The sequence below is a fragment of the Anomaloglossus baeobatrachus genome, chromosome 4 (genome assembly GCF_048569485.1).
Source record: "Anomaloglossus baeobatrachus isolate aAnoBae1 chromosome 4, aAnoBae1.hap1, whole genome shotgun sequence".
Lineage (NCBI taxonomy): Eukaryota > Metazoa > Chordata > Amphibia > Anura > Aromobatidae > Anomaloglossus > Anomaloglossus baeobatrachus.
The window spans coordinates 688,921,194-688,934,840 of record NC_134356.1 but is presented as its reverse complement, the minus strand read 5'-3'; the positions used below and the strand labels follow the sequence as shown (position 1 = coordinate 688,934,840).

The window sequence follows — 13,647 nt, the reverse complement described above, 5'->3', positions numbered from 1 at the left end:
GCCAGAACTCTTAATGGTTGGTAGGGGATCAAATACTTATTTCTCTTTGTATAAATTATATAAATTTAGTTGCATTTTGCAATGTGATTTCCTGGATTTAATTTTGGATATTCTATCTCTCACTGTCAAAATTAACCTACCCTTAAAATTATAGACTGGTCATGTCTTTGTGAACGGGTAAACTTACAAGATCAGCAAGGGATAAGATAATTATTTCCCATATATATATATATATATATATATATATTGTGAGACTGTGACCGGGGTTATCTATGACGGCCGGTATGTCTCGCCCCGGTTGTGCTCACTCCATGATAGAAAGTAAATCCACTCTAGGGTTAATGCTGTTTCTCTACAGGCTGAAGGAAGGGTTAAATGGAAACAGGAACAAGGGCAGGTGGGCCGGGTGTGAGGGAGTGAACACAACTCCCTGAGTTCTCTGCTGGAGAGGCACATGTATATTGTTGTGGACTTTTGTTTGGACATTAAAACCGTGTGCTGTGAACCTTAATGCCTGGATCCCGTGTCTTCTGCTGCGCAGCCGACCGTGCTACCTCACATATGGTGGAGAATCGGCGGGCATGCCAGCCGGTGAGGTGTAGCATCCATCCCTGGTGACCCAGTAGCACATGTCCTGGATTCGAGCGGCTATACTACAGCCCAAACCCGGTGACGCCATGGAGGACATACTACAGCAGCTGGCTCAGGCTAATGCACAGCAACAACAGGCTAATGCACAGCAACAACAGGCTAATGAACAGCAGCAACAGACCAATGCACACCTGCTCCGGGCGTTGGAACGTCAGCAGCAATCCTTGCAAGTGCAGGACAAAAGGCACCAAGAACAGCTGGTTCAGGCCAATGCACGTCAGCAACAAGCCTTACAATTGCAGGAACAAAGACATCAAGAACAGATGGTTCTCCTGGCCAAGTCAATCCGTGCCGGACCGGCAGCAACAACCCCGGGACCGGGTGATGACGGCAGCGTCCGGAAAGCGGTGAGACAAGCGTTGCAAAAGATGACCCCGGGGGATGATGTGGAAGCGTTCCTGGCGGTGTTTGAGCGGGTGGCCGAGCGGGAAAAGCTGCCGACCCCCCAGTGGGCTGAGGTATTGTCGCCCTATCTGATGGGGGAACCCCAAAAAGCGTACCTGGACCACTGTACCGAGGACGCCATTGACTATGTGACCCTAAAAGCCGAAATACTGGCACGGTTGGGGGTGAATACCTATGTACGGGCTCAGCGGGTAAATCAGTGGTTCTATGAGGAAGCCAAACCCGTACGCTCCCAGGCCTATGACTTGTTGCATCTTGTAAAAAAGTGGTTGCAGCCTGACACTCTGAGCCCGGCGCAGATGGTGGAAAGGGTAGTAGTGGATCGTTTTGTGCGCACTTTACCCGTCACCGTTCAACGGTGGGTAGGACAGGGTGACCCGAGTACCCTGGACCAATTAGTGTCCCTGGTAGAGCGGCGTGTGGCTACGCAGGACTTGATACGGGACACTGAGACTTTGCGTACCGCCCGTCGGTCCGGCCCCTCCAAGCCTAGGGCCAAGGACCCACCGCTGATAACGGTGCAGGAGTCCCTTACCGTCCCGTCAGAGGCCGCGCCCGCCATTCCTGAGGTCCGGAAGGTTCTGTACCCTAAACGACAACCCGTCAAGGGGGTTTCCGTCCCCATTAGATGTTGGCGGTGCCAGCGGGTGGGACATATGGAAGCCCAGTGTCCACTCACCACGGAGCCCATGGATTGTGGGGTTACCCGGCGGGGTTCAATGTATGCTCAGGTGGTGTGTACCGCTCACCTGGTCTCCCCAAAGACGGAGCCCTACTTGTGCCAAATACAGGTGAATGGATGTCCGGTTACAGGATTGTTGGATTCCGGGAGCTTAGTGACCCTTGTGCGATCCACCTTGAGGGCTAAAGTAAAGGCCACAGGACGTACCGTGGGGGTGGTTTGCATACATGGGGACCGCCGAGACTACGGGGATTGTCACCATCACAGCACCTTGCGGTCAGGTGCAACATGAGGTGGGACTTCTTAACACTCTTCCTTATGACGTGATCCTAGGAAGGGATCTGCCCTATTTTTGGACTTTATGGAGGGGACCCCCTAAGTCCCCTCAGATATTGGTCAGTCCGGGACCTGAGCCATACAATCCTGAATCCGGGACGCCTGCCGTAGGGGTCACCATGATAGGGACAGAGTGTGAACCCGATAGGTCACCCCTAGAGGTATTGGCAGGAGAGGCTGAAATGGTCGAGCCCATCCCGGAGTTGGAGGCGTCCCCGGATACGTTTGGGACAGCCCAACTCCAGGACCCTACGTTAATACATGCCCAGAGTCGGGTGACAGTAGTTGACGGGGTGGCACAGCTGCCCGGTGCCCAGGTAAGGTACCCCCATTTCGCTCTTAAGCAAGATTTACTCTACCGGGTAGATGAAATACGGGGCGTCGGGGTAGAACAGTTGGTGGTGCCCCAGCCGTATCGCCGGCGGGTCCTCGACTTGGCTCATAAACACCTGATGAGTGGCCACCTAGGGGTCAAGAAAACGCAGGAGCGAATATTGCAAAGGTTCTATTGGCCCGGGGTTTTTGGGGAGGTAAAACAGTTCTGCGAAACCTGCCCGGAGTGTCAGCTTACCGCACCCCTGACCCATTTTCGCAGTCCGTTGGTACCATTACCCATTATAGAAGTCCCTTTTGAACGGATAGGGATGGATCTGGTGGGGCCCCTCGTAAAGTCCGCTCGAGGGCACCAACACATCCTAGTGATCGTTGACTATGCCACCCAGTATCCCGAGGCGATACCTCTCAGACATACTGCAGCAAAGCTTATAGCTCGGGAGTTGTTTGCTGTGTTCTGCCGGGTGGGGTTGCCCAAGGAGATCCTTGCGGATCAGGGGACCCCATTCATGTCTGAAGTGACCAAAGAGCTATGCCGGCTACTCCAGATCAAGCAGTTGCGTACGTCTGTGTATCATCCTCAAACGGACGGTTTAGTAGAGCGTTTCAATAAAACCCTGAAAACCATGCTCAAAAGGGTGATTTCAAAAGACGGGAAAGACTGGGATATGATGCTTCCCTATTTGATGTTTGCCATCCGAGAGGTGCCACAGGCATCCACGGGGTTTTCGCCTTTTGAATTGTTATACGGGCGACATCTCCGGGGATTGTTGGACCTGGCAAAGGAAACATGGGAGCAAGAGCCCACCCCCCATAAAAGTGTGATTGAACACATTTTGGGTATGCAGAACCGCATAAGCGCGGTCATGCCAATTGTGAAGGAGCATTTACAGGAGGCTCAGGCCGCGCAAAGCGGCCGCTACAATAGACAAGCCACCGTGCGGACCTTTAAACCCGGGGATCGGGTGTTGGTATTAATCCCCACGGCGGAGAGTAAATTCCTGGCTCAGTGGCAAGGCCCCTACGAGATAAAGGAAAGAGTCGGGGTGGTTAACTATAAAGTATTGCAGCCCGGTAGGCGGAAACCTGAACAAATATACCATGTCAACCTATTAAAACCTTGGCAGGAACGGGAAAGCCTGATGGCTGTTTTTTCCCCATCTCCCTCCTCTTCGGGTCGTTCACCTCCGGCTCCAGCGACCTCCGGAGAGGACAAACCGGAAGTAAGGATTGGAGAAGCCCTCACCAAGACTCAGAGGCGAGAGGCCAGACGGTTGGTTCAGCAGAACCCCGATGTCTTCTCCGAGCTGCCCGGTAGGACCAGTCTGATACGACATGATATTGTCACCGAGCCCCACCTGAAGGTACGCCTGAAGTCATACCGGGTACCGGAGGCTCGACGACAAGCCATATCGGAGGAAATAAAGACAATGTTACGCCTGGGGGTCATCGAAAAATCCCGGAGTGAATGGGCTAGTCCGATTGTCCTAATACCAAAACCCGATGGCTCCTTAAGGTTCTGCAATGACTTTAGGAGATTGAACGAAATATCCAAGTTCGATCTCTACCCCATGCCCCGGGTGGATGAGCTGATTGATAGGCTGGGACAGGCGCGATATTTTACCACGCTCAACCTGACCAAGGGGTACTGGCAGGTGCCACTGACGGAATCCGCCAAGGAGAAAACCGCTTTTGTTACACCGGAGGGTCTCTTCACTATGTTGTCTTGCCTTTTGGGTTACATGGCGCTCCGGCCACGTTCCAGAGGTTGATGGACTTAGTGCTGGAACCCCACCAGGCGTATGCATCAGCGTACCTTGATGACATCATTATTTACAGCTCCGATTGGCAGACCCACTTGGAACAGGTACAAGCGGTGGTGGACGCGCTTCGAACAGCCGGATTGACAGCCAATCCCAAGAAATGTGCGTTGGGACTCACGGAAGCCCGCTACTTGGGCTACGTGATAGGCCAAGGAGTGATTAAGCCCCAAATTAACAAGGTTGAGGCGATCCAGAAGTGGCCTAGACCCCTGACCACGAAGCAGGTTAGGGCCTTCCTGGGTATCGTGGGGTACTACAGGAGGTTTGTAAAGGATTTTGCGGGACTATCAGCCCCCTTGACGGACCTTCTCAAAGGCAAGAAGTCCGTCATGGTGCGCTGGACTCCGCAGGCCGAGGACTCCTTCCGGGCCCTGAAGGGGGTCCTGTGCGGACAGCCCGTTCTTGTACACCCTGATTTCCGGAAGGAGTTCATAGTACAGACTGACGCCTCAGAGGTCGGCCTGGGGGCAGTGCTGTCTCAGGTGGTTCAGGGGGAGGAACACCCCGTCACCTTCTTAAGTAGGAAGCTCACCCCTCCCGAGCGGAATTATAGCGTAGTGGAGAAGGAGTGCCTGGCGATCAAGTGGGCCTTGGAGACCCTACGCTATTACCTGCTGGGACGGCAGTTTCGCTTGGTGACGGATCACTCTCCACTGGTCTGGATGAGGTCCGCCAAGGAACGGAATGCCCGGGTTACCCGGTGGTTCCTTTCTCTGCAGAACTTCCGGTTTACGGTTGAACATATGGCCGGTGGGTTGCCGGGCAACGCAGATGCCTTGTCCCGCGGCCCGTGTTTGATGGCGGGAGTTCAACCCCGCACGCTTGAACTGAGGGGGGGTATGTGAGACTGTGACCGGGGTTATCTATGACGGCCGGTATGTCTCGCCCCGGTTGTGCTCACTCCATGATAGAAAGTAAATCCACTCTAGGGTTAATGCTGTTTCCCTACAGGTGGAAGGAAGGGTTAAATGGAAACAGGAACAAGGGCAGGTGTGCCGGGTGTGAGGGAGTGAACACAACTCCCTGAGCTCTCTGCTGGAGAGGCACATGTATATTGTTGTGGACTTTTGTTTGGACATTAAAACCGTGTGCTGTGAACCTTAATGCCTGGATCCCGTGCCTTCTGCTGCGCAGCCGACCGTGCTACCTCACAATATATATATATATATATATATATATATATATATATATATATATATATATATATAATGCAATGATATGCGATATGTATTTATTGTCACTAGCACTTTAATTCCAGTGTCTACCATGTCTATGTCTATTGAAAATATGTTTTACCAGCACTTTATAAGGTCCAAACCTTGTGACCCATACTCTCCACCCCGCTTTATGATGCTGTGTTATATATTACATATTATTTGAATATACTGTGTCAATCCTGGCTAAAATGAACGTACACTAATTATTGCACATGGGGATTGACATGTCCTCGCCGGCTTCCCTGGAACTGTCACTCCCTGGATGACACGGCGATCACCTGACCTGGCCTCCGCTAACACTAATTGTGGGTGTTGCTGGCTTCTACTTCTCGCTGCTACTTCCATGAGGCGCCTCTGCATGCCAATGACAAGGTACGCATTGGCAATCACATGTGTCACTAGTAACTGGTGAATCATTGCACATTATTGCATTGATAAGAGAGTCCATCTCTTTTTTTCCCCTTTTCTATTTAATAGGATGTGATGATGAGTTAGTCGCAACTCCCCCAGAAAAAGGCACAGCGCCGAAACGCATGTAAGGGAAGTGTGCCCCCACTCCTGATACTGGTAAATACTATTCTTTATGCCATGCACTTTGTAATCCCTATTGTGATAGTAGATTTTGGCAACTAGCTTTCTGTTTAAATTGTATTATATACTTTACTATTAGTACACATTCAGAGCAGGAATGAATGTGTCACATGGATTTATGTCTTTTACATCAATTAAGAAATTTGCTCCTCAGAGCATCTGGCGGCATCACAGCCCGGACCAGACCTTAATCAGAGGACAATAAAACTTTCACACTCCTTATCTATGAACTGCTGCAATATTTATTGCCACATCAGTTTGCCCCCTTGCCATAGTGATAGTTCTGCTTCACATAACTTGTCTTATTTACTGCTCCATTCTATGTCCTATTGTGTATAAATATATGACACTTTAGATTTTGTGTTATACTGAGCCTGATGAAGAGACCTGCGTAGTCTCGAAAGCCGCTATATAGTACCATCTTTTCAGTTAGCATTACTTACAGCAAACATGGACTGCAGTGTATACATCGCCCAGGCTAAAAACTAATACTCTACCAGGATACAGCAAAGCCCCCACTAAGTGGAGGCATCACAAGTGCAGGAGGAGCAAATCACAAACACACTTCCATGGAATGGATGGGCGACTGCTAGATGATGAAACTGCACACTGATGGCCTGCATTGAGCACTGTTCACACATGCAGATACACAGTCACAAACCCACAGCCTATTAGGTGACGCCCATACTATTAGATCAGGCGGGCTGCCAAGCCGTACTCCATGTGTGTATCATGCAGGGACATAAACTCTAAAATGCAAGGCCCAACAGAAAGGGGCCTGGCTGTATCCTGTAGAAAAAATATGAGGTTTTAGTTGGTATTATGGCCATAAAACAGAAGCCTACAACCCTCATCATGGGAACCTCATGCTTGTAGATCCCTACACTAAATATAAAAATAGCAACACAAAGAGGAATAAATATCCTCCAAAAATTAAGTATTACTTACAGCAAAGATGGGCTGCAGCGTGTACATCGCCCAAGCCAAAAACTAATACTCTACCAGGATACAGCTAAATCCCCACTAAGTAGAGGCATCTCAGGTGCAGGAGGAGCAAATCACACACACTCTTTCATGGAATGGAGGGGGAGACTGCTGGATGATAAAACTGCACACTGATGGCTTGTATAGAGCGCCTGATCTAATAGTATGGGCGTCACCTAATAGGCTGCGGACTTGTGACTGTGTTATTTGCATGTGTGAACAGTACTCTATGCAAGCCATCAGTGTGCAGTTTTATCATCCAGCAATCACCCCCTTCATTCCATGGAAGAATTTGTGTGATTTGCTCCTCCTGCACCTGTGATGACTCCACCTAGTGGGGGTTTAGCTGCATCCTGCTGAAGTGTTAGTTTTTGGCCTGGGTGATGTACACACTGCAGCCCATCTTTGCTGTAAGTAATACTTAATTTTTGGAGGATATTTATTCCTCTTTTTTTGCTATTTTTATACCATTTTGTCAGTTAGCCATTAAAAGGTATCAACCACTGAGGACTCTTTTTAAACAGTTTTTTATTAGTTTAGCTTCACTCATAATATATTCTATAGAATGTTAGTATTGACCTTCTTGGACTAGTTTCATGGTTGTGTGGCGCCACCTACTGGCTATTTCTGAATATCACTTCTATTTCTACTTTTAACATTTATATTTTATCATTTATATGCTCTCCTTTGCACTTTATTTGTTTATGATTGAAAAATGATGGTTCTGTCAAATAAATATGTGGGAAATGTTATTTATTCATTACTTTGTGGGATATAACTATCTGGTTTAAGGACATAAAAATTCAATGTTCGAAAATTGCGACATTTTCAGCTTTTTTCACACGTTTTTGTTAATTTCTTAAAAAAAACACAAATCCTATTGACCAAAATTCACCCAACATGAAGGCCCACAAAAGCTTTCCCAGAATTACTGGACTATATCGAAGCTTTCGGGGTTATTACCTTAAAAAATGGCACTGGTCAGAATTGTACAATTTGGCCTGGAAAGGAAGGTGAAAACAGGCTCAGGGTGAAAGTGTTAAATCCAAGAAGCAGAAAGTCTGTGACTTCAGTTTTGTTGCCATCACACATTTTCAATGAGAAGAAGGAAAACAAGTGATACAAACTGACAATCTAATAGATAAAGCTGAGTGTATGTGTGTGTGTAAAGTGCCTACAAGTAGTATTCAACCCCCTGCAGATTTAGCAGGTTTACACATTCGGAATTAACTTGGCATTGTGACATTTGGACTGTAGATCAGCCTGGAAGTGTGAAATGCAGCAAAAAAGAATGTTATTTCTTTTTTTTTTTTTTTTTAAATTGTGAAAAGTTTATTCAGAGGGTCATTTATTATTCAACCCCTCAATCCACCAGAATTCTGTTTGGTTCCCCTAAAGTATTAAGAAGTATTTCAGGCACAAAGAACAATGAGCTTCACATGTTTGGATTAATTATCTCTTTTTCCAGCCTTTTCTGACTAATTAAGACCCTCCCCAAACTTGTGAACAGCACTCATACTTGGTCAACATGGAAAAGACAAAGAAGCATTCCAAGGCCATCAGAGACAAGATCGTGGAGGGTCACAAGGCTGGCAAGGGGTACAAAAAACCCTTTCCAAGGAGTTGGGCCTACCTGTCTCCACTGTTGGGAGCATCATCCGGAAGTGGAAGGCTTATGGAACTACTGTTAGCCTTCCACGGCCTGGACAGCCTTTGAAAGTTTCCTCCCGTGCCGAGGCCAGGCTTGTCCGAAGAGTCAAGGCTAACCCAAGGACAACAAGGAAGGAGCTCTGGGAAGATCTCATGGCAGTGGGGACATTGGTTTCAGTCAATACCATAAGTAACGTACTCCACCGCAATGGTCTCCGTTCCAGACGAGCCCGTAAGTTACCTTTACTTTCAAAGCGTCATGTCAAGGCTCGTCTACTGTTTGCTCATGATCACTTGGAGGACTCTGAGACAGACTGGTTCAAGGTTCTCTGGTCTGATGAGACCAAGATCGAGATCTTTGGTGCCAACCACACACGTGACGTTTGGAGACTGGATGGCACTGCATACGACCCCAAGAATACCATCCCTACAGTCAAGAATGGTGGTGGCAGCATCCTGCTGTGGGACTGTTTCTCAGCCAAGGGGTCTGGCCATCTGGTCCGCATCCATGGGAAGATGGATAGCACGGCTTACCTGGAGATTTTGGCCAAGAACCTCCGCTCCTCCATCAAGGATCTTAAGATGGGTCGTCATTTCATCTTCCAACAAGACAATGACCCAAAGCACACAGCCAAGAAAACCAAGGCCTGGTTCAAGAGGGAAAAAATCAAGGTGTTGCAGTGGCCTAGTCAGTCTCCTGACCTTAACCCAATTGAAAACTTGTTGAAGGAGCTCAAGATTAAAGTCCACATGAGACACCCAAAGAACCTAGATAACTTGGAGAAGATCTGCATGGAGGAGTGGCCCAAGATAACTCCAGAGACCTGTGCCGGCCTGATCAGGTCTTATAAAAGACGATTATTAGCTGTAATCGCAAACAAAGGTTATTCCACAAAATATTAAACCTAGGGGTTGAATAATAATTGACCCACACTTTTATGTTTAAAATTTATTAAAATTTAACTGAGCAACATAACTTGTTGGTTTGTAAGATTTATGTATCTGTTAATAAATCCTGCTCTTGTTTGAAGTTTGCAGGCTCTAACTTATTTGCAGCTTATCAAACCTGCTAAATCTGCAGGGGGTTGAAGACTACTTGTAGGCACTGTTATAATGTAAAAACAAATAATTAAAAAAATTATAGCGCTCCACGGTATTTTTGATTATCAGCGCAGGTAAAGTGTATGGCTACGGGCTACTACTCCCATCTGCCTTGCTTTACCTTGGCTGGCAATGAAAATACAGGGAAGCCCATTAATATTTTTTTTAATTTTTAAAAAAAATGATTTAAGAAAAAATACGTGGGCTCCCGCCTCATTTTGATCGCCAGTCAGGTAACACCAGGCATCTAGGAGCTTGGGATTCTCAGCGTGGTAGGGCCCAAATATTCTGGGCCCCTTACGCTAAAAACTGCAGCCCGCAGCCTCCCCAAGAATTGGAGCATTGTTTCTTAGCACCTTTTCACGGCTAGTCCAGTGGCCCTGATGATGGTGGCACGCTGGGTAATAAAGGGGTTAATACCAGCCTTGTATTCTCAGCTGGTACTAAGCCCGAAATTCATGGTGCCATGCCAAATTAGACATGGCCACCATAAATTTCTAGTAAACAGTAAAAAAGAAAAAACACAACACAATTAAAAAATGTTTTTATTAGAAATTATCCCAAAAATATGTAGAGACTCCATCTTTATGATAAAAAATCCTTAGTCTGTCGTAGTCAACAGGGACAGCAATGTCAGCTCTACTTCATCACTCTGTACAGACAACCATCAATACAAAGTGAGATGCAGGCTGAGGCCAGAGTTCCACTGGTGTATGACTCATGCATTCTTGAATCGTTATCACCTTGCACAGTGGCACACTCTCCAGACATGGAAATACATGCAGCCGACCTGCTCCTGTCAGGAGACTGTGCACCGTGTCGGGTGGCACTGATGCTAGACTTGTGCAAGTCATATGCAAGTGAGTTCATACCGTGTCATAGTTCAATCAAGTCCATGGCTAAGCCATGAACTTGGGTAAACCCTGACGTCACTGTAAACGTGGCCAAAAACAGTTGAAGACTGCCGAGTGACAGCAGTTCTGTGAATACCCCCGGATGTTAACGATCGGACCTGGAAGCTGACCTGCAGGACGCATCGCGGGAACTGTAAGTATAATGATAATGTTTATTATTAACTATATTCTTTATTTTACAGTCCCCCCACCCCATCCCATAATTGTAAAGTCTAAGCTTGGGGTTCGGACGCAAGTTCGCGTTATCTCCAACCCCGAACATGGACTTTACAAAAAGTTTGAGCAAGGCTCCCGAACCTGAACATCAGGGGGTTCGCACCTCACTATCTGTCACTTGACAAATCGGCATTGTATTAAATACTTATTTTCTCCACTGTATAAATATAATTGTTTTGCAAAGTATATCATCCAATCATAGTTTCCATAAAAGGCCAAAAATGTCCTGTTCAGAAAATTCACATGAAAAATCCAAAATTCATTTTCCCCCCATCTGGACATATGATTAGCGGCTTAAGTATTGTCATAAATAAATGTGTTCTGTGATTATGTATCTCCTTGGTAAATAAACAGTAAGGGAATAAAACCGCACAGGAATATCAGGTGATAACTTTTGAGGAATTAAGAAGTAAAAGGAAGATGTTCACCTTAGCAGGTTGTAGGTTGTGTGCAGGCCCAACTCCTGTGAAGGCCTTAAAATACCAGCTCCTTCTGCCTTGTGGCTGGGTTGCTGAAGACCTACAAGATAGTTGACAAATTTGGATGATAACACAATAAGAGGCAGCACTACTACTTATATAAGGACTCTTTAGGAACAAGATAAGACTAAAGTTTTTCTTATATTTATAATGTCTTTTCCAAGTGAATAAAACTATTGTAATTGTTTATTTTGCTTAAATAAGAAAGTAGTTCAGCAATGAAATTCAGTGTGGAAATAAAAGGTGTTCAAGTCATCTGGTCCTAAGGATCCTTCTTTACAGCCGCGCAGACAGAAACGTGTTATCGTCCAAATAGGTCAAGTATTTCCTTACATTTGTTTTAACATTTGTTGAATTGATTTCCTGATTTCCTTGTTCCTCAGGCTGTAGATGATGGGATTCATCATTGGAGATACCACAATGTACAGCAGAGACATGAACTTGTTCATGCTCAATGTACTATTATCTGATGGTGCCATGTAGACCATCAAGATAGTTCCATAGTAGACGCATACAGTGATGAGATGGGAGCTGCAGGTGGAGAAGGCTTTTCTCAATCCACTGGTAGATGAAAGGGTCATTATTGTGAATAAAATTCTAAAGTAGCTGAGAAGAATTAAAACAAAAGGGATGACCCCTCCAAAGATAGACATAGCAAAATCAACGAAAGCCAAGAGATAAGTGTCTGAGGTAGCCAAATCAAGCAATGATACTACGTCACAGAAAAAATGGTCAATGGCATTCTCAAGACAAAACTCTAGTTGCCAAACCAATACGATCTCCAAGGAGAAGACAAAGTCCAAGCACCAAGAGCCAAAAACCATCTTGAGGCAAACATGAGGTTGCATTATGGAATTGTAGTGCATTGGACTACAAATTGCCAAATATCGATCATAGGACATTATAGCAAGGAGAAAACACTGGATGAAACCAAAAATAAAGAAGAGGTGAAGCTGAAAGATGCAATTCCTCACTGGAACCACCTTCATATCCAATAGTATTATATTTAGCATCATGGGCACAATGGTTGTGGTTATGAGAATGTCGGCCACAGCTAGATGCTTGAGAAAGATGAACATTGGGATATTGAGGTTGTGGTTGGTGGACATCAACACTATAATAAGAAGGTTTCCATTCATTATTATCAGGTAAGAGAAGAGGAAAATGATGAAGAGCAGAAATTTGTATTTATATAGACCTTTAAATCCAAGGAGCAGGAACTCTGTGACTTCGGTCTGGTTGCCATCACACATATCAGCGAGTAGAAAGAAAGCAAGTAATACTGATTGAAGTCAATGTTTTGGAAGAAAGAAAATTATGTATTAGTAATGAAAGATTACAGTAACATCTATCTATATAAACACTGTGTTGAAAAAGTTTTCATACCCTATGGACTTTTTCATATTTTTTCCCAATAAACCCACAAACGTAAGGTATTTTATTGGGATTTTTTGTAATACTAGCTGTACTACTTGGCTTTGTCCGGGTTAATAACTGCTGTTAATAAAATAGAATGTATTAACAAAAATGTATTCTGCACACAAAAACCACAAAACAAATAGATATAAATGTAATTATAATGTCTGTCTCCCCCTCTGTATATATCTCTCTGTCTCTATCTCTTTGTCTGTCTCTTTCCCTGTCTGTCTCTGACTGTCTCTGTCTTTTTCTCCATCTATCTCATTCTCTTTCCCTGTCTGTCTATTTATATTTTTCCCTGTCTGTCTATTTATCTTTGTCACTTGCCCTGTCTGTCTCTTTCCCTGTCTGTCTCTTTCCCTGTCTGTCTCTTTCACTCTTTCCCTCTGTGTCTTTCCCTGTCTCTGTCTCTTTACCTGTCTTTGTATGTCTCTTACCATGTCTGTCTCTTTCCCTCTCTTTCCCTGTCTGTCTGTTTCCTGTGTGTATGTCTTTTTACCTGTCTGTGTCTGTCTCTTAACCTGTCTCTCTCTTTCCCTCTCTTTCCCTGTCTGTCTCTTTCCCTGTCAGTCTATCTCTTTGTCTCTGTCTGTCTCTTTGTGTCTGTTTCTTACCCTGTCTGTGTCTGTTTCTTTGTCTGTGTCTGTCTCTTTCCCTGGCTGCATTGTGACACGCCAACATTCCATATAAGGGCGTGGGTGCGCATTCTTCTGAAGTTCTGGCTGCACTGTGGCTCCCAGCTCCATTCGCTTTAATGGAGGCAGGTTTTTTGGTGAATAACTGTAAAGCGCGGGGTTAAAATTTCCCCTCAAAATATAGCCTATGACGCTTTCGGGGTCCAGAAGT

The 13,647-nt window shown here is 45.8% G+C and overlaps 1 protein-coding gene across 1 annotated transcript; it reads right to left on the bottom strand.

Annotated features, from left to right (window-relative positions):
• Positions 1-6,982: 6,982 nt before the first annotated feature.
• On the bottom strand, positions 6,983-12,635 carry LOC142302909 (olfactory receptor 10A7-like). The gene is made up of 2 exons (XM_075344013.1): positions 11,716-12,635; positions 6,983-7,028 (listed from the first exon to the last, which is right to left on the bottom strand). The coding sequence occupies exons 1-2, from the start codon at positions 12,633-12,635 to the stop codon at positions 6,983-6,985; spliced, it is 966 nt and encodes a 321-aa protein (XP_075200128.1).
• Between the last annotated feature and the right edge of the window lie 1,012 nt (positions 12,636-13,647).